The 15,703-nt window shown below is 52.3% G+C and overlaps 1 protein-coding gene across 1 annotated transcript; it reads left to right on the top strand.

Annotated features, from left to right (window-relative positions):
* Positions 1-1,335: 1,335 nt before the first annotated feature.
* On the top strand, positions 1,336-12,516 carry LOC138164944 (barttin-like). Its single transcript, XM_069092925.1, has 4 exons — positions 1,336-1,791; positions 4,611-4,702; positions 6,073-6,330; positions 10,136-12,516. The coding sequence occupies exons 1-4, from the start codon at positions 1,615-1,617 to the stop codon at positions 10,593-10,595; spliced, it is 987 nt and encodes a 328-aa protein (XP_068949026.1). The 5' UTR covers positions 1,336-1,614; the 3' UTR covers positions 10,596-12,516.
* The last annotated feature ends 3,187 nt before the right edge of the window (positions 12,517-15,703 follow it).

The following is a 15,703-nucleotide window of genomic DNA, read 5'->3' as shown; positions in this document are numbered from 1 at the left end:
GCCTATGCCCACTTCACCCCTGCTGCCTTTGTTTCCTTAACTGTAAAATGTGAGTATCAAAGGAGATGCTTATAAAGTGCTGAACCTGGAGTCAGGAAGACCCATAGTTCTGAGTTCAGATCAAGCCTCAGATACTTATTAACTGGGTGACCCTGGGCAAGTCACTTCACCCTGTTTGCCTCAGTTTTCTCATCTGTAAAATGAACTGGAGAAGAAAATGGCAAACCCCTTCAGTATCTTTGCCAAGAAAGTCCCCAGTGGGGTCACAGAGAGCCAGACATGACTAAAATGATGAGACAACAACCACATGGGCCAATTCCTAGGGACCAGATTTGTGATTTCACTGGCTCTGGAAACTGTCTCTGCCCAGGCAGCTCAAGACCTTTTCAGCAGCTCTTAGTTTTTGAGAGTCTTAGGTTAAATGACTTACCCAGGGTCACCTGGCTAGCATAAGTTAAAGGCAGGTCTTGAACCCAGATCTCCCTGCTCTGAGGTCACTTCTCTCCCTACACAGGCTCCCTCTTGATGCTACAGATAGAAGCAAAGTGAAAAGCAGTGACTTTCACTAAGGAATTTCCACTGGGTAAAGCAGATAATTATCCACAATTGAAGGGCTGGAGAGAGCCCTTCAGTGGGGAGCAAGCAGGCGTCTGTAAGGGATAGCCCAGGAGCCAAACCTTGGAGGAAACTCAGGATCCCTAGAGATGGCGCTGGGGAGACAAGGAGAGCCCCAGAGGCGAGAGGCAGAACAGCTGGTGTCCTGGGGGCCAAAGGGTGAGGGCCTGCCCAGAACCTAGAGATGGCTGGAGCCAGGCTGGGAAGGGCTTGGGGCCAAACTGGAGAGCTCCTATGCTGATGGGGAGCCATGGAAAATGTTTGAGCTGAGGAGGGAAAGAGTCAGTCTTCTGTCTGCCGTAGGAGGAGGAATCAGGCAGCTTAGCATTGGATGGATGACATGCTGGCTGTCTAATGAAGGGGCTTTCTCTGTGGTCCAGGGGAGAGGGAGGAGGGCCTGAGCTGCATCAGCGTGAGAGGAGAGGCAGCGTGTTGGGTGGTAAAGAAATTAGGTGGTGGGGGATGAGGATGCAGAGGGCAGAGTCAAGGTCACTGGCCAAGGGTTCCTAGGGAAATTGGGAGGAGGGTCACACCGAAGGGATAGGGGAGCCTCCGAGCTCAGCCCCTGACTGGGGGACAGGCATTTGGGCAGCTGGAATGATGTCAGGGTTTTGGCATGGTACCTGGCACCCGTAAGCCTGCCCCTTCCCTCCCTCCCTCCCTGGCTGCTCCCTCCCACCTGGGTGTCCCACACCTACACAGCCAGCTCAGCCCCAGAGGGAAGGTGAGAGAGAGCTGTGAGGCAGGGCAGCTGGACATCTCCAATGGAGCGTGAAACTTCGGGACTGTAGGCAGCTGGTCGTCCAGGCCCATTAGAAACCAGTCAGCACAGACCCCAGCCGGCTGCCCAGAGCCCTGCTTTGTGACTTCCCATGGGCTGGGGGTGGGGGCATCCGGAGGATTCCCCCCCACACACCTCTGGGTGCTGCCAGTGTGCCCCCCACAGGAAGGGCTTTCTCTCCCCCTGGGGCCAGCCAGGCTGGGCAGGGCACCAGGGCCATGGCTGAAGACAAGACTTTCCGCTACGGCTTCATCATTTTGGGCTTGTTCCTGTTGGCCGTGGGCATGTTCATCATGACGGCGGACCGGCCGCAGGTTTACATCACCTTCTGCGTCATCGGGGGCATCGCACTGATCGCAGGGGTCGTCTGGAGCATGTGCCAGTGTTACCCAAAGGTAGGCAGGAGACAGGCAGCACACCGTCTGGGGGCTCTGTGGGGACATGTGTGTTTGCACATACATGCAGTGTTTGCCACAATGGTGGAGGCCATGTGTGTCCATGCCCACGGATGCATGCCTTTCCATGGGGTCTCTCTGTGTGTAACTGTGTCTTTCTGTTCCTTTTTTGAGGGTAACTCTGAGTATAAGTGCGAGTCCTGCCTTTATACACACATGCTGTCAGTCAATCAGTATTTATTCTGTCCATGTGACTTACTGGGCACCAGACTGAGAGCAGGGAAAGGAGGCTCAAAGAAAGACCTAAGCCAGGCCTCGGCTCCTCGGGCTCCATCCATCTTCACGAACCAGAGACTGGGCCAGCCCCTTCTGTCTGAGCCTCAGTTTCCTCACTTGTAAAATGGGCCTGGAGGGCCTCTGGTCCTGGGATCCAAAGACCCACGTGTCCGTGGAGAGGTGAGGAGGGGTCCAGGTACTTTGTGGGGAAAAGTTCACTAACCTCTAGCAAATTTAATGGGCCCTTCAATTATGGAGGTAAGCCACAGGCATGACTCTGAGAAGGGGCCCTTCCCTGGGCTTCATCAGACTGACTGACCAAGGAGTCTGAGACACAGAAAAAAGATTAGGGACTTGGACCAAGAGATGGGTCCCTTCCAGGCTGACATCCTATGTTCTAAGCTCCTTTCCAGCTCTGACATCCCCTGTTCTCAGGTCCCGCCCAATTCTGGCCTTGTCTGTGCTGTATTCCAGAACTCCCTACTCCTTATCACTAGCTCACTGATTCTGTCATCCCATCCAGTCTGGTGCTTGCTGTGCTGCTCCATCTAGACCCTCGGACCCCAATCAGGAACCTCTAGAAGTAGACACAAAGTCCCTCTGCTCACCAGCCCTCCCCCTCCCCCTCCCATGCCCATGGTTCCAAATCTGGAAAACGAGTGTGTGGAGGGTCAGTCCTGGCTGGTTTGGAGTCACTTGCCTGGTTATTTACAGTCAACTCACCCCCTGTCCCAGGAAGCTGAGACCAGGGTCACACGCTGGGAGGAAAGGAAATCCACGGTGAAGTCACAGGCTCTCCAGCCTGGGCAGCTAAGGGCAGCCCTGGGTCCTGTGATCACCCTTGCTGGCCCGTGAGCCTGGGGAGGGGAGCTTCAGGGCCTGGGGAGGGGAGCGGCAGGGAGCTCTGTCTGTCAGTCGCTTGTAGCTCAGTGCTCTCAGATGGGTCCAGGGCCTTTAGTTGGGAGATCTGGGCTCTGGCCCGGTGTTCCCCACCTTCCAGCAGCCTCTCTGCACTCCAGTGTCTTCCACTGTAGAACTGACCTAATAATATTCCTCTTCCTACACCTCACAGTGTGGTTTGTGGGATCAAAAGAGATCCCAGGGACCTCCTGGCCACACCTTAAACAGAACCCATCCCCTCTAGAACATCCCCAACAAATACTCATCCATTCTTTGCTTCATTCACTCACACTGCCCAGGATGGGGGGCTCACCACGTCCCCAGGCAGCCCATTCTATCCCTCCTTCTATCTGTCTCAAACCTCCTTTTCTGTCACTTTCCCCTGGTTGCTCCTGGTTTGGCCTCTGGGCCCAAATGGTACAAGCTTGTCCTCCACAGGACAAGGGCAGCCATGGGGGCCCGAGTGTTCTCTTCTCCAGCTCCTCCAGCCACTCCTCATGTGACATGGACTCAAGGCCCTTCCCCATCCTGGCCACCCTCCCCTGGACACTCTCTGACTGATTCATATCTTTCCTGAATTCTGAGGCCAGACTTGAACGTGCTGCAGAGAGGCCGCCTGGCCAAGGCCGAGAAGAGAGGGATGGGCCCTTCTCTCCTCCAGGGCTCTCAGGCTCAGCTTCCTGATTGGGATTGAGTGTGCAAGCCCCTAAGACTAAGATCACAGCCCCCGTAGGGGGTGGCACTTGGTCGGACATTTGAAGCAAACTAGAGACTCTAAGGAGAGGAGATAAGAGGGGAGTGGGAGATCAGGAGGGAGGCTGGGGGTGAGGGGGAGTATGGGGAGGAGTGGGGGTGGGGAGAGGGAGGGGGTGTGAGGATGAGGAGGGAGGGTGGGGATGAGGGGGAGTGTTGGGAGGAGTGAGGGTGGGGGGAGGGGAGGTAGGATGAGGAAGAAGGGTGGGTTTGAGGAGGGGGTTGTATTCCAGGCATGAGGGACAGCCAGTGCAAAGGCTCCTGATGGGAGATTCCACTGTGTGACTAAGGCTCCTACAGCTCTTACACACTCCAGAGTCTCCTCGGGGAAACCCCACAATTGTGGAATCGTCATGAGCCCTTTTTTGTCCTATTTAATAGCTGGGGAGCCTAGCCTACCCATCAAGCACATACACACACACTCACACCTCCCACACTCACACAACATCATATAAACCCCCACACTCACAACACACATCACATACACACATACCCCCCCCCCCCCCACACACACACACAGTCCGGGACATCTCAATGGCCTGACAGCCTGGAGCCCTGTGCTCTCATCCCTCTTCACTTTGCCCAGAAGCTTTCATGGCTCTCATAATAGTCATTCGCCCCTGCAGCGGCTTGTGGAGAGGTCTACACAACCTTTCTGCCCAGGTTTCCAGGCACAAGGCAGGAGGGCTTGTGATCTTCACGGTGCAGAGGGGGAAGCTGAGGCTGGGTGGGGGGAGGCCCCTTCGAGGTGCCTCCTTCAGGCCCCTCCCGCCCCTCCCCTCGGGCCCTCTAAGGCTCTGGGCTGGGGAGGGGGCAGTCAGGAGGGGCGCGGGGCAGAGCCGCTGGTCCATCTGCTCTCTCAGCCTCAGACCCCACTCTTTGCTCCGCAGATCACCTTTGTCCCCGCTGACACGGATTTTGAGAGCTTCCTGTCCCCGAAGGCTCTGGCCACCGCCGGACATGGCATTCCAGAAAAGAAGGGGTAGGTGTCAGGGCTGGGGCCTCCCTCTCAACAGCTCCCAATCTGTTTTTAATGAGTCCTGAGTTGCGCTCAGCCCTGCCTTCAAGTCAAGGTCAAGGGGAGAAACCCTTGGCAACAGCTGAATTAGAAATATCTCACTACAAAGACCAAAAAAAAAAAGCAGGATGTGTGTTTGAATCATAGGATCAGATACAGAAGGGACCTTGGAGGCCATCGGGGCCTAAGGACTCATTTTCAAGAAGAGGAAACCAGGAGCTAAGAAGTGGTTTATTTGTCCAAAGACACAGGCAGTGAGTGGCAAAGTCAGAATTTGAACACAGATCTGCTGACTCCAGGCTAACTTTCTTTCTACTGTACTGTGAAAGGGAAGCAGTGTTTTCAACCCTTCCTGGAACAGTCAACAAGTCCACAAGCATTTATTAAGCTCCTTCTGTGTGCTAAGCACTGGGCTGAGTACCCTGGGGAGCTGCCAGTGTAGTGGGGGAGACACCAGACAGTGCGTATAAACAAGCCATAGACGGGTCAGCTTGGGAGTGATCCAGAGACAGAAGGCAGTGGCATTAGGGATGGAGGGAGGCTTCCTGCGCTAGGTGGGATTTTAGCTGGGACTTACGGGAGGCAGGGAAGTCGAGAGGCTTCCCTGTGGAGGGGGAGAATTCCAGGCATGGGGGAGAGCTGGGGCAAATGCCTGGAGGCAGGAGATGGGGTGACTTGCTTGAGGGACAGCCAGGAGGCCAGACAGGCAGGATACGCAGCTGGATACCCCACCATTTGTCCCAAGGGAGCCGCTCCCCTTCCCGTGGGCAGCCACTTACTAGTAAAGCCACATAGAGACCCCAAAACACAAATACCCAGAAAAATTCATAGGTTGCTTGAAAAAAGCAGTATTAGGACAGCCAGAAGAGAGGAGACCCCTGTCTCAGTGGGATGGGTGCGGCAGATCAGGTCTCATGGCACAGGAGAGAGAACAGGGAGACCCGGAGAAGAATCCCAAGCCACCCAGCTCACCAACAGGGGGATCGCCCCTCTGGAGCCCCTTCTCTCCATAAGTCAGCGTGATAATGGGGGGGAACCCCAAAACACTAGATCAGAAGTCAGAAAATCTGGGTTCCAGACTGGGCTCCAATCCTTACAAGCTGTGTGAATTCCAATGACTTTAATCAGTTATTAGATGAGCATTTATGAAGTGCTGACTGTGTGCCAGGGACTGGTTCGGTGCTCAGCACACAAAGAATGAAACCATCCTCTGCCTCAGTTTCCTAAGCTGTCATAATCCCTGCCTACATCCCAGGGCTCCTTCGGGACTAGATGAAATAATGGGCATGGTCCCCTCTCCTTCCCGGCTCAGCCTTCCCTCCTCTCTCCTCCAGGTCCCAACCTCCTTACTCTAGATTGGAAGAAGAGACGCAGAGCCCCTCTGACTATCACCACATCCAGATGAAGGTCTTTGGTCCTGGAGAGGACCAGGGCGTCCTGTCGGCCCTGAGCCTGCCCCAGTCCGAGCTCCAAGCTGGAGAAGGAAGGGGGCTGTGCCCCCGCTCACAGCCTTTCATGGAGACAACTGTTGTTGTCCATCAGAGCCCGGATATCGTGGAGGCTGAGAGCCACGGAGGTCGGCCTGAGGCCAGGTGAGTGGCTTGCGATCCTGTGGGGCACTGGGGTGGGGGAGGCTGAGAGAGGAACGAGATGGTGCAGGTGGAGGGAAGTCTAGGAAGCCATCGATGGGAGGACACCTGTGAAAGTCCCTCTGATGTAGGTCAGTTAGAGCAGCTGAAGGCACTGGGCCATGATTATCCTGGAAAAGAGAAGGCCCAGGGAGACATGAGAGCTGGCCCCCAGGATCTGAAGGGCTGTCGTGGGATCAGGCTTATTCTGCTTGGTCCCAAAAGGCAGAACCAGGAGCAACTGGGAGGACGGGAGGTTAGGCTTGAAGAAAGGAAGATCTTTCTGGCAATTAGGGCCATGCCCAGGTTGAGCGGGCTGGCCCCAGAGGCAGTGAATCCCCCAGCTGCAGGTCTTTCAGAAAGGTTGAGGACCGCCTGGTGAGGATGTTGTGTATGGGGGGCTCTGAGGGCCAAAGTGGACTAGATGATCATTGGGCCATCTAGCTCCGGATTCCACGTAGAATGTTGATACCAAATAGCACAGAAATCAGCCGGGCAATAAGCGTTTATCGACTCCTGGCCCCACCTAGTAATGGAAGGCCATTGACTTACTGTGTGTAGGGCTTTGGGCCTGCCCCTGTGGGAAGGACGAGAGGGAAGGATGCCCTCAAAGAGCTGGCAGTTTAGCTGGGGAGACAGCAACAGCAGACTCCAAGAATGCTGGAGACGGAGAGGCCTTTGGAGCTTCTGGTGGGAAATTCTACTCTTTGTGGGAGAAACTGAGGGACTAAGGCAGAGAAGCAGCCTGGAACCCCTAAAGTTCTGTGAGAGCAGCCCCCAAGAATCAGAAAGGGTTGAGGGTCTCCCCCCAACAAGGGTGGAAGGTTCTTCATCGCCTTGCATTGTCTCTCCGCTGAGGGCGGGTGGGCACAGCACGCAGCCTCTGCTCCTGCCGTAGGTGAGCACAAAAAGGCTGGGGGAGCATGTCTGTGGCCTCTGCGTCCCTACCAGGAGAAAGCAGCGAGGGAAGGGCTTCGGACTTCATGGTGAAGAAGGAGGAGGATGGTCCTGATTGCGTCAGAGGGTACAGGCTGGGAGAATGTGATGGGGAAGAAAGGAGAAGGAGGCAGGAGCCCTTGGGCCCTAACCCGGGCATGGGGCCCTGCCCCTGGACTGGCAGCTGAACCCTCCTGCTAGGATTACCTTCTGATACCCCAGAAATTATGGGCAAAAATAAAAGCTCCACCACACGTTCAGAATGCAGGCTAAGTTAAACATGACCTACGTAGCCAAGGTCATTTTAGGGGGCAGGGGCACGAGTGAGCTTTGAAGGGCAGGAGGTGAGGAGGGACGGCACACAAGGCCTGGACATGGGTGTGGAGACTGGAGGTGGAGGCTGAGGGGGGAAGCCCACAGCCAGGAGCTCGGGCAGTTTGGCTGGAGAGTCAGAGGGGGAGTGACGTGCCTGATGTCTGGAGAGGCAGTGGAGGGTCAGATTGGGAGAGGCCTTGAATGCCTCTCTAAGAGAGGTCTCTGGCTTGTCCCCAAGGGCAGAGGGAGCCAGTGGAGACTTCTGAGCTGGGGAGTGACGTGGTCAGATCTGTGTGCACAGTGTGGATGAAGGACTGGACAGAGCAGAGCCTGGAGGGTGGCAGACGAGTGAGGTCTCCAGGGGATCCAGGCCAGAGTGATGAGGGCATGATGACTGGGGAGGTCCCTGAGGCAGGGACCATGTTCATTTTTCTCTGTATCCCCAGTAGCTCACACAGTGCATGGCACATGGAGAACACTTAACTGTTTGTCGATGATTGACCACAGCCCCCTGCACTCCTGTGGTCATGGTGGGGGTGGGCAGAGAGGAGAATAGGCATCTTTAAAGGACCTACTGGGTGCCAGGCACTGCACGAAGGCTTTACAAATATCACTTATTTGATTCTCACAGCCCTGCAAGGCAGCTGCTGTCATTGCCCCCATTTCACAGTTGAGGAAACTGAGGCAGACAGCAGTGAGGTGACTTGCCCAGGGTCACATGGCTAGTCGTGTCTGAGGCCAGATTGGAACTCAAGCCTTTCTGACCCCAGGTTCACTGCCCGGTGCCTGCCTGCCTCGTGATGATGATGATGGTGGTGGTGACAACAGCTAGCACTACATACACAGCCACTCTGAGACTCACAGCAAAGCTAGCAGGTGCCATGATTGTCTTCATTTGACAGATGAAGAGACTGAGGCAGGCAGAGATTAAGTGACTTGTCCAAGGTCACACAGCTAGTGCGTGTCTGAGGCAGGATTCAAACTCGGGTCTTCCCGACTCCAAGGCCAGCTCTCTGACCCACACGAGGATGTGAAGAGGACCGAGTGAGACAGAAAATGCAAAACAATCTGCAGCCCTTCAAGCACTATTCAAGTGCTAATCGTTACTATTAGACTGTTTAATGGAATTCTTTTTTTTTGTCTAATTCAATATTTTATTTTTTCCCAACTACAAGTAAGAAAATTTTTTTTTTGTTTTGCCTTTTTTTGGAGGGGGGAAGGCAGGGCAATTGGGGTTAAGTGACTTGCCCAAGGTCACACAGCTGGTAAGTGTTAAGTGTCTGCGGTCAGATTTGAACTTGGGTCCTCCTGACTCCAGGGCCAGTGCTCTATTCACTGAGCCACCTAGCTGCCCCGAGAACAATTTTTAATAATCATTTTTTGAACTTTGGAGCTCCAGATCCTCTCCCTCCTTCCTCCCCTGCCTCCTCAGTGATAAGGCAGGCAATCTGACACTGAGCACACATGAGAAGTCGTGTAAAACCTAGCTCCATAATGGTCAGGCTGTGAAAGAAAACACAGACCGAGAGAAAGACAGAAAAGAAAGGAAAGAAAGTGGGAAAAGTGTGCTCCGATCTGCTTCCAGGCTCCATCAACTCCCTCTCTGGAGAGAGAGCCCTTTTCATTATAAATCCTTAGGAGCTGTCTTGCGTCACTGTATTGCTGGGAATAGCTAAGTGATGGGATGGATTTCTATGGTTAAAAACACAACACACACACTCACACACATACACACTCACACACATACACACATACACATATGCACACACATACACACACTCACACACATACACATACTCACATACATATACACACACTCACATACATACACACTCACACACATACACACATGCACACACATACACACTCACATATACACACACTCACAAACATACATATACACACATATGCTCACACACATACACACACTCACACACACATACACACACTCACATACATATACACACATACACTCACACACATGCACACACTCACACACATACACTCACACTCACACACATATACACACACATACACACACTCACACACATATACACACATACACACACTCACACTGCCTCTCTCACACTCACACACACACTCACACTGTTTCACACACATATACACAGTCACACACATGTACACACACATACACACACTCACATAACATGCACTCTCTCACACATACACACATACACACACAGAGTCCACCCTTAAGGCTGAGTCTTCCCAGCACAGGGCTCATCCTCAGACAACAGAACAGTCCACTGAGGGACGCTCCTTTCCTCAAAGCCTTTCTCGGGAGCTTGGGCTCCACTGTGAGAGCCTTGGAGACCATGACCTGAGGAGGGAGGTACCAGGACAGGCCTTTCATGCAGGATTCTCTGAGCCTGTAAGGATGGTTGAGGAAAGCTTGGGGTTTATACTAACCTGGGGTTTGGTCCTCATTCAGGACCCCACTGCTGTCCTCTGATGGCCTCCCCTAACCTCTCCTGCTTTGTGTCTTTGTTCTTCCCAGCCAGATGACCGGTCCCCAGATCACTGCTGCCCCCCTGGCCTCCTTTAAAGATGAGCTGGACTCCAGTGGCAGCAGCAGCAGTGACAGCAGCAGGAACCCATCCCCTCCAGAGGGTGAAGAGCCTTGGTCCAGGAAAGCAGACTCTCAGCCTGATCGCTACCCAGACTTTGTTCTGATCGATGCCACTGGAGGGGATGAAGACACCCCCAGCCCCAGCCCCAGCGCCAGCCCCAAGCTCGGCCAGGGTGCTCCTCCAAACTTCTGGCCTGGGTCCACGCCGAGCCCAGCTGCCCCCAAGGATGCAGCTTCTGAAGGAGGCCTTCCTGACCCAATGGAGGCATCTGACACGGCCCCCGAGGAACCCGACAAAGAGGAGGGGGATTGGTACTATGGATTGAAGGATGGGCCAGGGGGGACCCTCAAAGATGAGGAGCTATCTGACTTTGAGCCAGACTCCTAGGGCTGGAGAAGGGTTTGGGGGTAGGTGGTCCTCACTGGGGCCAGATCTAGCCTGGCCTCCAGCTCACTGTATGACCTTAGCTGAATCACTTCACCTCACCTCAGTGGACTCATCTATAAAATGGGGATATTCATAAATCACAGGGTTTCTGTAAGAATCCCCTGAAACTGTGGATTGGCAAGTTCTTTGAAAAGGATTGAGGGCTTATGTGAATGTGAGGGATTATTACAACTCCATATGCTTCTCTTGGCACATGAACTCCTCGATGTGGGCAGTCCATCCACTAATGCTGATTGAAACTCATCCATGCCTTCCCTTCTTGTCCTGACTTGGCATACACCCTCTACAAGCCTGTCAGTTTTGAACTGAAGAGACCAGTTATGTGACTGACCCAGGGTCACACTGCTAAGAGAAGATTCAAACCATACCTTCCTGACTCCAAGTCCGGTAGTCTGTCCACAAAACCAGGGGGGTGGAGGCCTTTCTCTTGTGTTAGTATTTCAGAACTCAAGCTGTCTGCTCAGGAGTATGACCAACTGGGACCACTCTGGCTGTGCCCAGGTATCAATGGGAGAGGGCACTCCTCCCTATAGCCTCCGTAATGGCTGGGTGAGGGCCACTGGGGTCCAGTGGAGGCCCAGAGGAGGTGGATGGATGGAAGCATGCTCCGTCGACCACAGTGGCCCCTCTATCAATGCAAGTTTATTTATACCATTACATAGTGCTTTATTTATATACACACAGCATTTGTATAGAACTTTAAAGTTCACAAGGCATTTTACAGTCCTCACAACAACCTGGTGAGGTAGGTGCTATTATTATTTTGTTTTCTTGATGAGGCTAAGAGGGCCCAAGTGATTTGCCAAGGGTCACACACATAGTAAGTGTCTGAGGCAGGATTCAAACTCAGGTCCCGCTTCAATACCTACCTGCCTCCCTCTAAGGATCCTTCCCTATTCCTCCCCTTCCCAGGCCCTGTCTTCCGAACAACTGCACCAGGACGGGGCTGACTCCCCATGCCCCCCATGATGCAGGACGCCCAGGGTCCAGGCGATGGTGGTTCCAACCAGTCTCAGGGTATAGTGAGGCTCTCTCCCTTCCTTCACCCACCCCTCGCCTCCAGGCTGGTCCCAGGTGCTGGACAGGCTTCCTCACTAGGGTTCTGGGTCCTCCCCTCTTCCCTTCTCAGGCTTTTGACCAGCCAGACTCCTTTTTTCATCATCCTTAACCTCAATAACATAATTCATTTATTGTTAATACTGTCAACCAACTATTATTATGGCTTTTAAGTGTGTATGGAAGTAGTTTGAAGGCACCACACAATCAGATTGTCTGAACCAATCAGGAGTCAGGAGATCAAGTCCAGCCTTGACCCTTCCGGTACCTAACTGAGGGACATCGCCAAGGCACTTCTTTATGGGCCTCAATTTCATAACTTTATCATCTGTAAAGGAAGAAGGGGTTGATGGGAGCGGGGAGGCTGTGTAAGGAAGTAAAGGACTGACTTCAGTGTTGGAAAGACCCGGGTTCATTATCATATACAAATAAAATGGAATGTGACTAAGCCTTAAGAAATAAGAGAGGACAGCTTCAAAGATACCTGGGAAGACTCATCTGAACTGATGCAGAGGAAAGTGACCAGAACCAGGAGACCAACCTTGAAAACAGACACATGGTTCAAACCCTGCCTCCTTGTGACCAAAAGGGCCGAGAGGGGACTTTGGGGAGTGCTGCCTCATCCACCGGTCTGATGGACAGCATCCCCTGCAGCCATCAAGAATACAGCCCTCAGGGAAATGAGTCAGGAGCAGACCAGAGAGCTGTGAGAGCAGCTCACAAAGCCCATGCATTTCCCTGAAGAACACCAAGCGATTACTTGTCGATTTGGAATCCTGCATTAAATTAGGCTTCCTTACCTTAAGATGCTTGGATTTTGGCTTTCTTCCAGGGGGTTGGCAGATTAGAAGAAGGGGTGGGGAGGGGGCTAGAAGGTGACTGCTGAGAAGCAAGCGTATTCTAGAAGGAGAGTCTTTGCTGATTGTGCTAGCGGGGGGACATTTAGTACAGGGACAAATTGTCCTTCATGCCCCAGTAACCCCAGAAAGAACCACAGGGTCATTGCACAGGGAGACATCATTCTGCAAACTCTTTAATAACATGGAGTAAAAGCTACCTCAAGGTTGATTTCAGTTGAGTATAAGGGAAAGCTTGCTAACCACTCTGCCCTTGGGAGGAATGGGCCGCCTCTGAATCCTGAAGTGGTTTCCCCAATCTGGGAGGTGCCTAGGTAGAGACCACTTGTTGGAAATGCTGTAGAGGGAGCTAAGCCCCTATTATGTGCCTGGCACTGGGCTAAGGGCTTTACAAATATTCTCTCATTTGGTCCTCACAACAATCCTGGGAACTGTCTTTCTCCCCACTTAACAGCTGAGTAAAGGGAGACAGACACATGTCATGTATCTGGAACCACCTGGCTACTGAGTGTCAAAAGCCAGATCTGAACCCAGGTCTCCCTGCCTCCCAGCCCAGTGTGTCTGAACCCAGGTCTCCCTGCCTCCCAGCCCAGTGTGTCTGAACCCTGGCCTCCCTGCCTCCCGGCCCAGTGTGTCTGAACCCTGGTCTCCCTGACTCCCAGCCCAGTGTGCCACCTAGTGCCTGTGATATACAAGGGTCTTTCTGGGTCTAAGATTCTGTTTTGTGTGATCGTTCTTAATGCTGGGGATGTTCCGGTATTCTCAGCACTGGATCATAGACCACATCCCATCTCAGGTATCTTGTTGGCAGGCTCCAGCCTCAGGTAAGGTGGCACCCCTTGGTTCACATACCCTAGTTATGCGTCATCTTCATTTCACAAATGTGGAAACTGAGGCACAGAGAAGTCATGGGGATGCCATGTGTAGCCAAGGAGTCATTGCTCAGGGGGATGCTTCCCAAGATGGAGGGTGGCAAGAGACTTCAGGCCACCCCTCACTACCCATGAGCCTTTGGGCCATTCCGTGTCCTTGGATTAGTTTTCTCACCTGTAAGATGAAGGGGGAGGGTCAGATTTCTGTCTCTAGATGGAAGATCCTGAGCAGCCTTGGGGGAGGGAGAGAAGGGCCTGTCAGGAACACCTGTTTCCTGGCCTTCATCCCTCTCTCTCCTGAAGTATTTCTACCTCTGGGAACCGAATCTCTGTCAAGAAAGCATGGTGTCACCTGTTATTATCTTAATAAATGTTGATTGGTTGACTGATTGGCTGATAGTTAATGAAGGCATTACATTCTAATCCTAGGTGTTCACGATAGTGACCCTGAGTTATCACTGTGGTACAGAGAGAAAAAAGGCAGAATTGGAAGAAGAGGGACTAGGTTTGAGTCCTGATTCTGAGACATCTTAGCCATAGGGCCTAAGGCAAGTCATTTTATCTCTCTGGGCCTCTTTTCGATTTTATCATGTTACCAATTTATAATTTTATAAATTTTATCATTTAATTTTTTTATCTAGCTTTCCTCTCTGTACAATGAGAGGCTGGAATTAGAGGATCTCAGCACTCCCTTTCAGCTTGAACATTCTGCGATGCATCATTTGAAACAAGTACATTTTTCTTCTAGTATAATTGAGGACTCTTCTGGAAGTGTTGAATCCCTCCAACAAGGCAGATAGCTACCCATTCCATACCTTCTTGCCTGTGTGACTTCTGTTTGTGCCCTCCTGTAAATCCTGGCCCCTAGCTCCACCCAATGGGCTTGGGTCCTTCCTCTAGGTCTTTTGATCTTGTCTACATGCCAATGGAGGCCATGGGCTAGACACTACTGATTCCTGGTTCTCACTATGTGACTGGCCCACCTTTCGATTCATGAATCTTTTCAGGCACCTTTTATACCACTTCAACACAATCCTAGAATCCCAGATCTGAAGCTGGGCGTGGCCTTAGGGACCATCTAGCTCAGCTCCCTCGTTTTACCGATGAGGAAACAGGCTCAGAGGGGCGGTGATTTGCCCGACCTTCGATCCTTTGTAGATTCCATACTTTGTGGCCAAATGACGTCACAGGAAGGAAGTGACTGTCAGAAACATTGCTTAAGCAGATGAGGGGTGAGTATCTCAGGAGAGGCGCCCCTCTACCCAAAGCCTGTCCTGACTGCCCTGCTCAGATCACCTTGTATTCATTATCTGTACCCATGTTGTATTCTCCTTCTAGAATGTAAGCCCCTTCAGGGCAGGGACTGTGTCATTTTTTTCTTTTTTGATGTGGAAATTTCATTCATGGGGGATCCCACGTGTTTCCCCTGAGACTGTGTAAGTTATACAAATTACTAAGAACGAATGGAAAAGTGCTAGGTGAGAGACAAGGAGTGAGCTGTGGGATGGGCATGGAGAGGATGCTGTCTGATGCTCAGGGCTTGCGCTAACTGCCCTCTGTCACTTACTGAGATTCATATCTGTTACTTGGGTGCATGTCACATCCCCCACTGGCGTGTAAGCTCGCTGAGGGCAGGAACCGTGTGGTTTTTCATCTTTGTATCCCCAAGATGCGTAAAGGGTCCACTACCTAGGAAACTATTCATAAAACCTTTTGTTGCCTTGAACTCACTACTTGACCCTGCTCAAATTTGTTCTGCGCTCTAAGCTTCAGTTTCCTCATTTGTAGAATGGGGACAACAAAGCCTGTCCTGCCGAACTCATAGGGCTATTCCGAGGGATATAAATAATTTTGTAAATGATAAAGGGCTACACAAATCGTGTCACTTCCACCTTCCGAGGTCAAGCAGAGCAAGGCTGAGCTTTCTTTCTGTTGGCAGCCCTTCACAAATCCTCAGCTCGGTTTTAAACTTCTAAACTAGACAACTGCCCTAAGAATTTTGGGACACCCTGAACTGGAGGGCAGCTGTCACAGTCCACTCCAAGAATCCTCTTCTTGCAGCTATGAGCCTTGTGTAACAGGGTCTTCAGTGTTCTTCCCATCCCGGTCTCTCTTCTCTGGTCTTCAGGTCATTGGAGTCCTTCCCAATACACCCCAGTGGTGCCTTTGCTGGGTGGGTCACCCCTGCTCAATGAGGAGTACTCGAGCAAAATAACTCTTAGAATGTCAAAGACAGAGATGGTGCCACGTTGGGCATCATCTA

This window comes from Petaurus breviceps, unplaced genomic scaffold (assembly GCF_028583685.1).
Source record: "Petaurus breviceps papuanus isolate PSGF00001 unplaced genomic scaffold, PetGlider_PUasm1.0 207, whole genome shotgun sequence".
NCBI lineage: Eukaryota > Metazoa > Chordata > Mammalia > Diprotodontia > Petauridae > Petaurus > Petaurus breviceps.
This window is presented reverse-complemented; position numbering and strand designations above follow the sequence as displayed.

What these genes read in the sequence shown, in the direction of transcription:
- LOC138164944 (XM_069092925.1), top strand. Translation starts at nt 1,615, where the DNA reads ATGGCTGAAGACAAGACTTTCCGCTACGGCTTCATCATTTTGGGCTTG. An exon ending in TGTGCCAGTGTTACCCAAAG is followed by an intron (nt 1,792 to 4,610) that starts GTAGGCAGGAGA and finishes TTTGCTCCGCAG; the next exon opens with ATCACCTTTGTCCCCGCTGA. An exon ending in GGAGGTCGGCCTGAGGCCAG is followed by an intron (nt 6,331 to 10,135) that starts GTGAGTGGCTTG and finishes TGTTCTTCCCAG; the next exon opens with CCAGATGACCGGTCCCCAGA.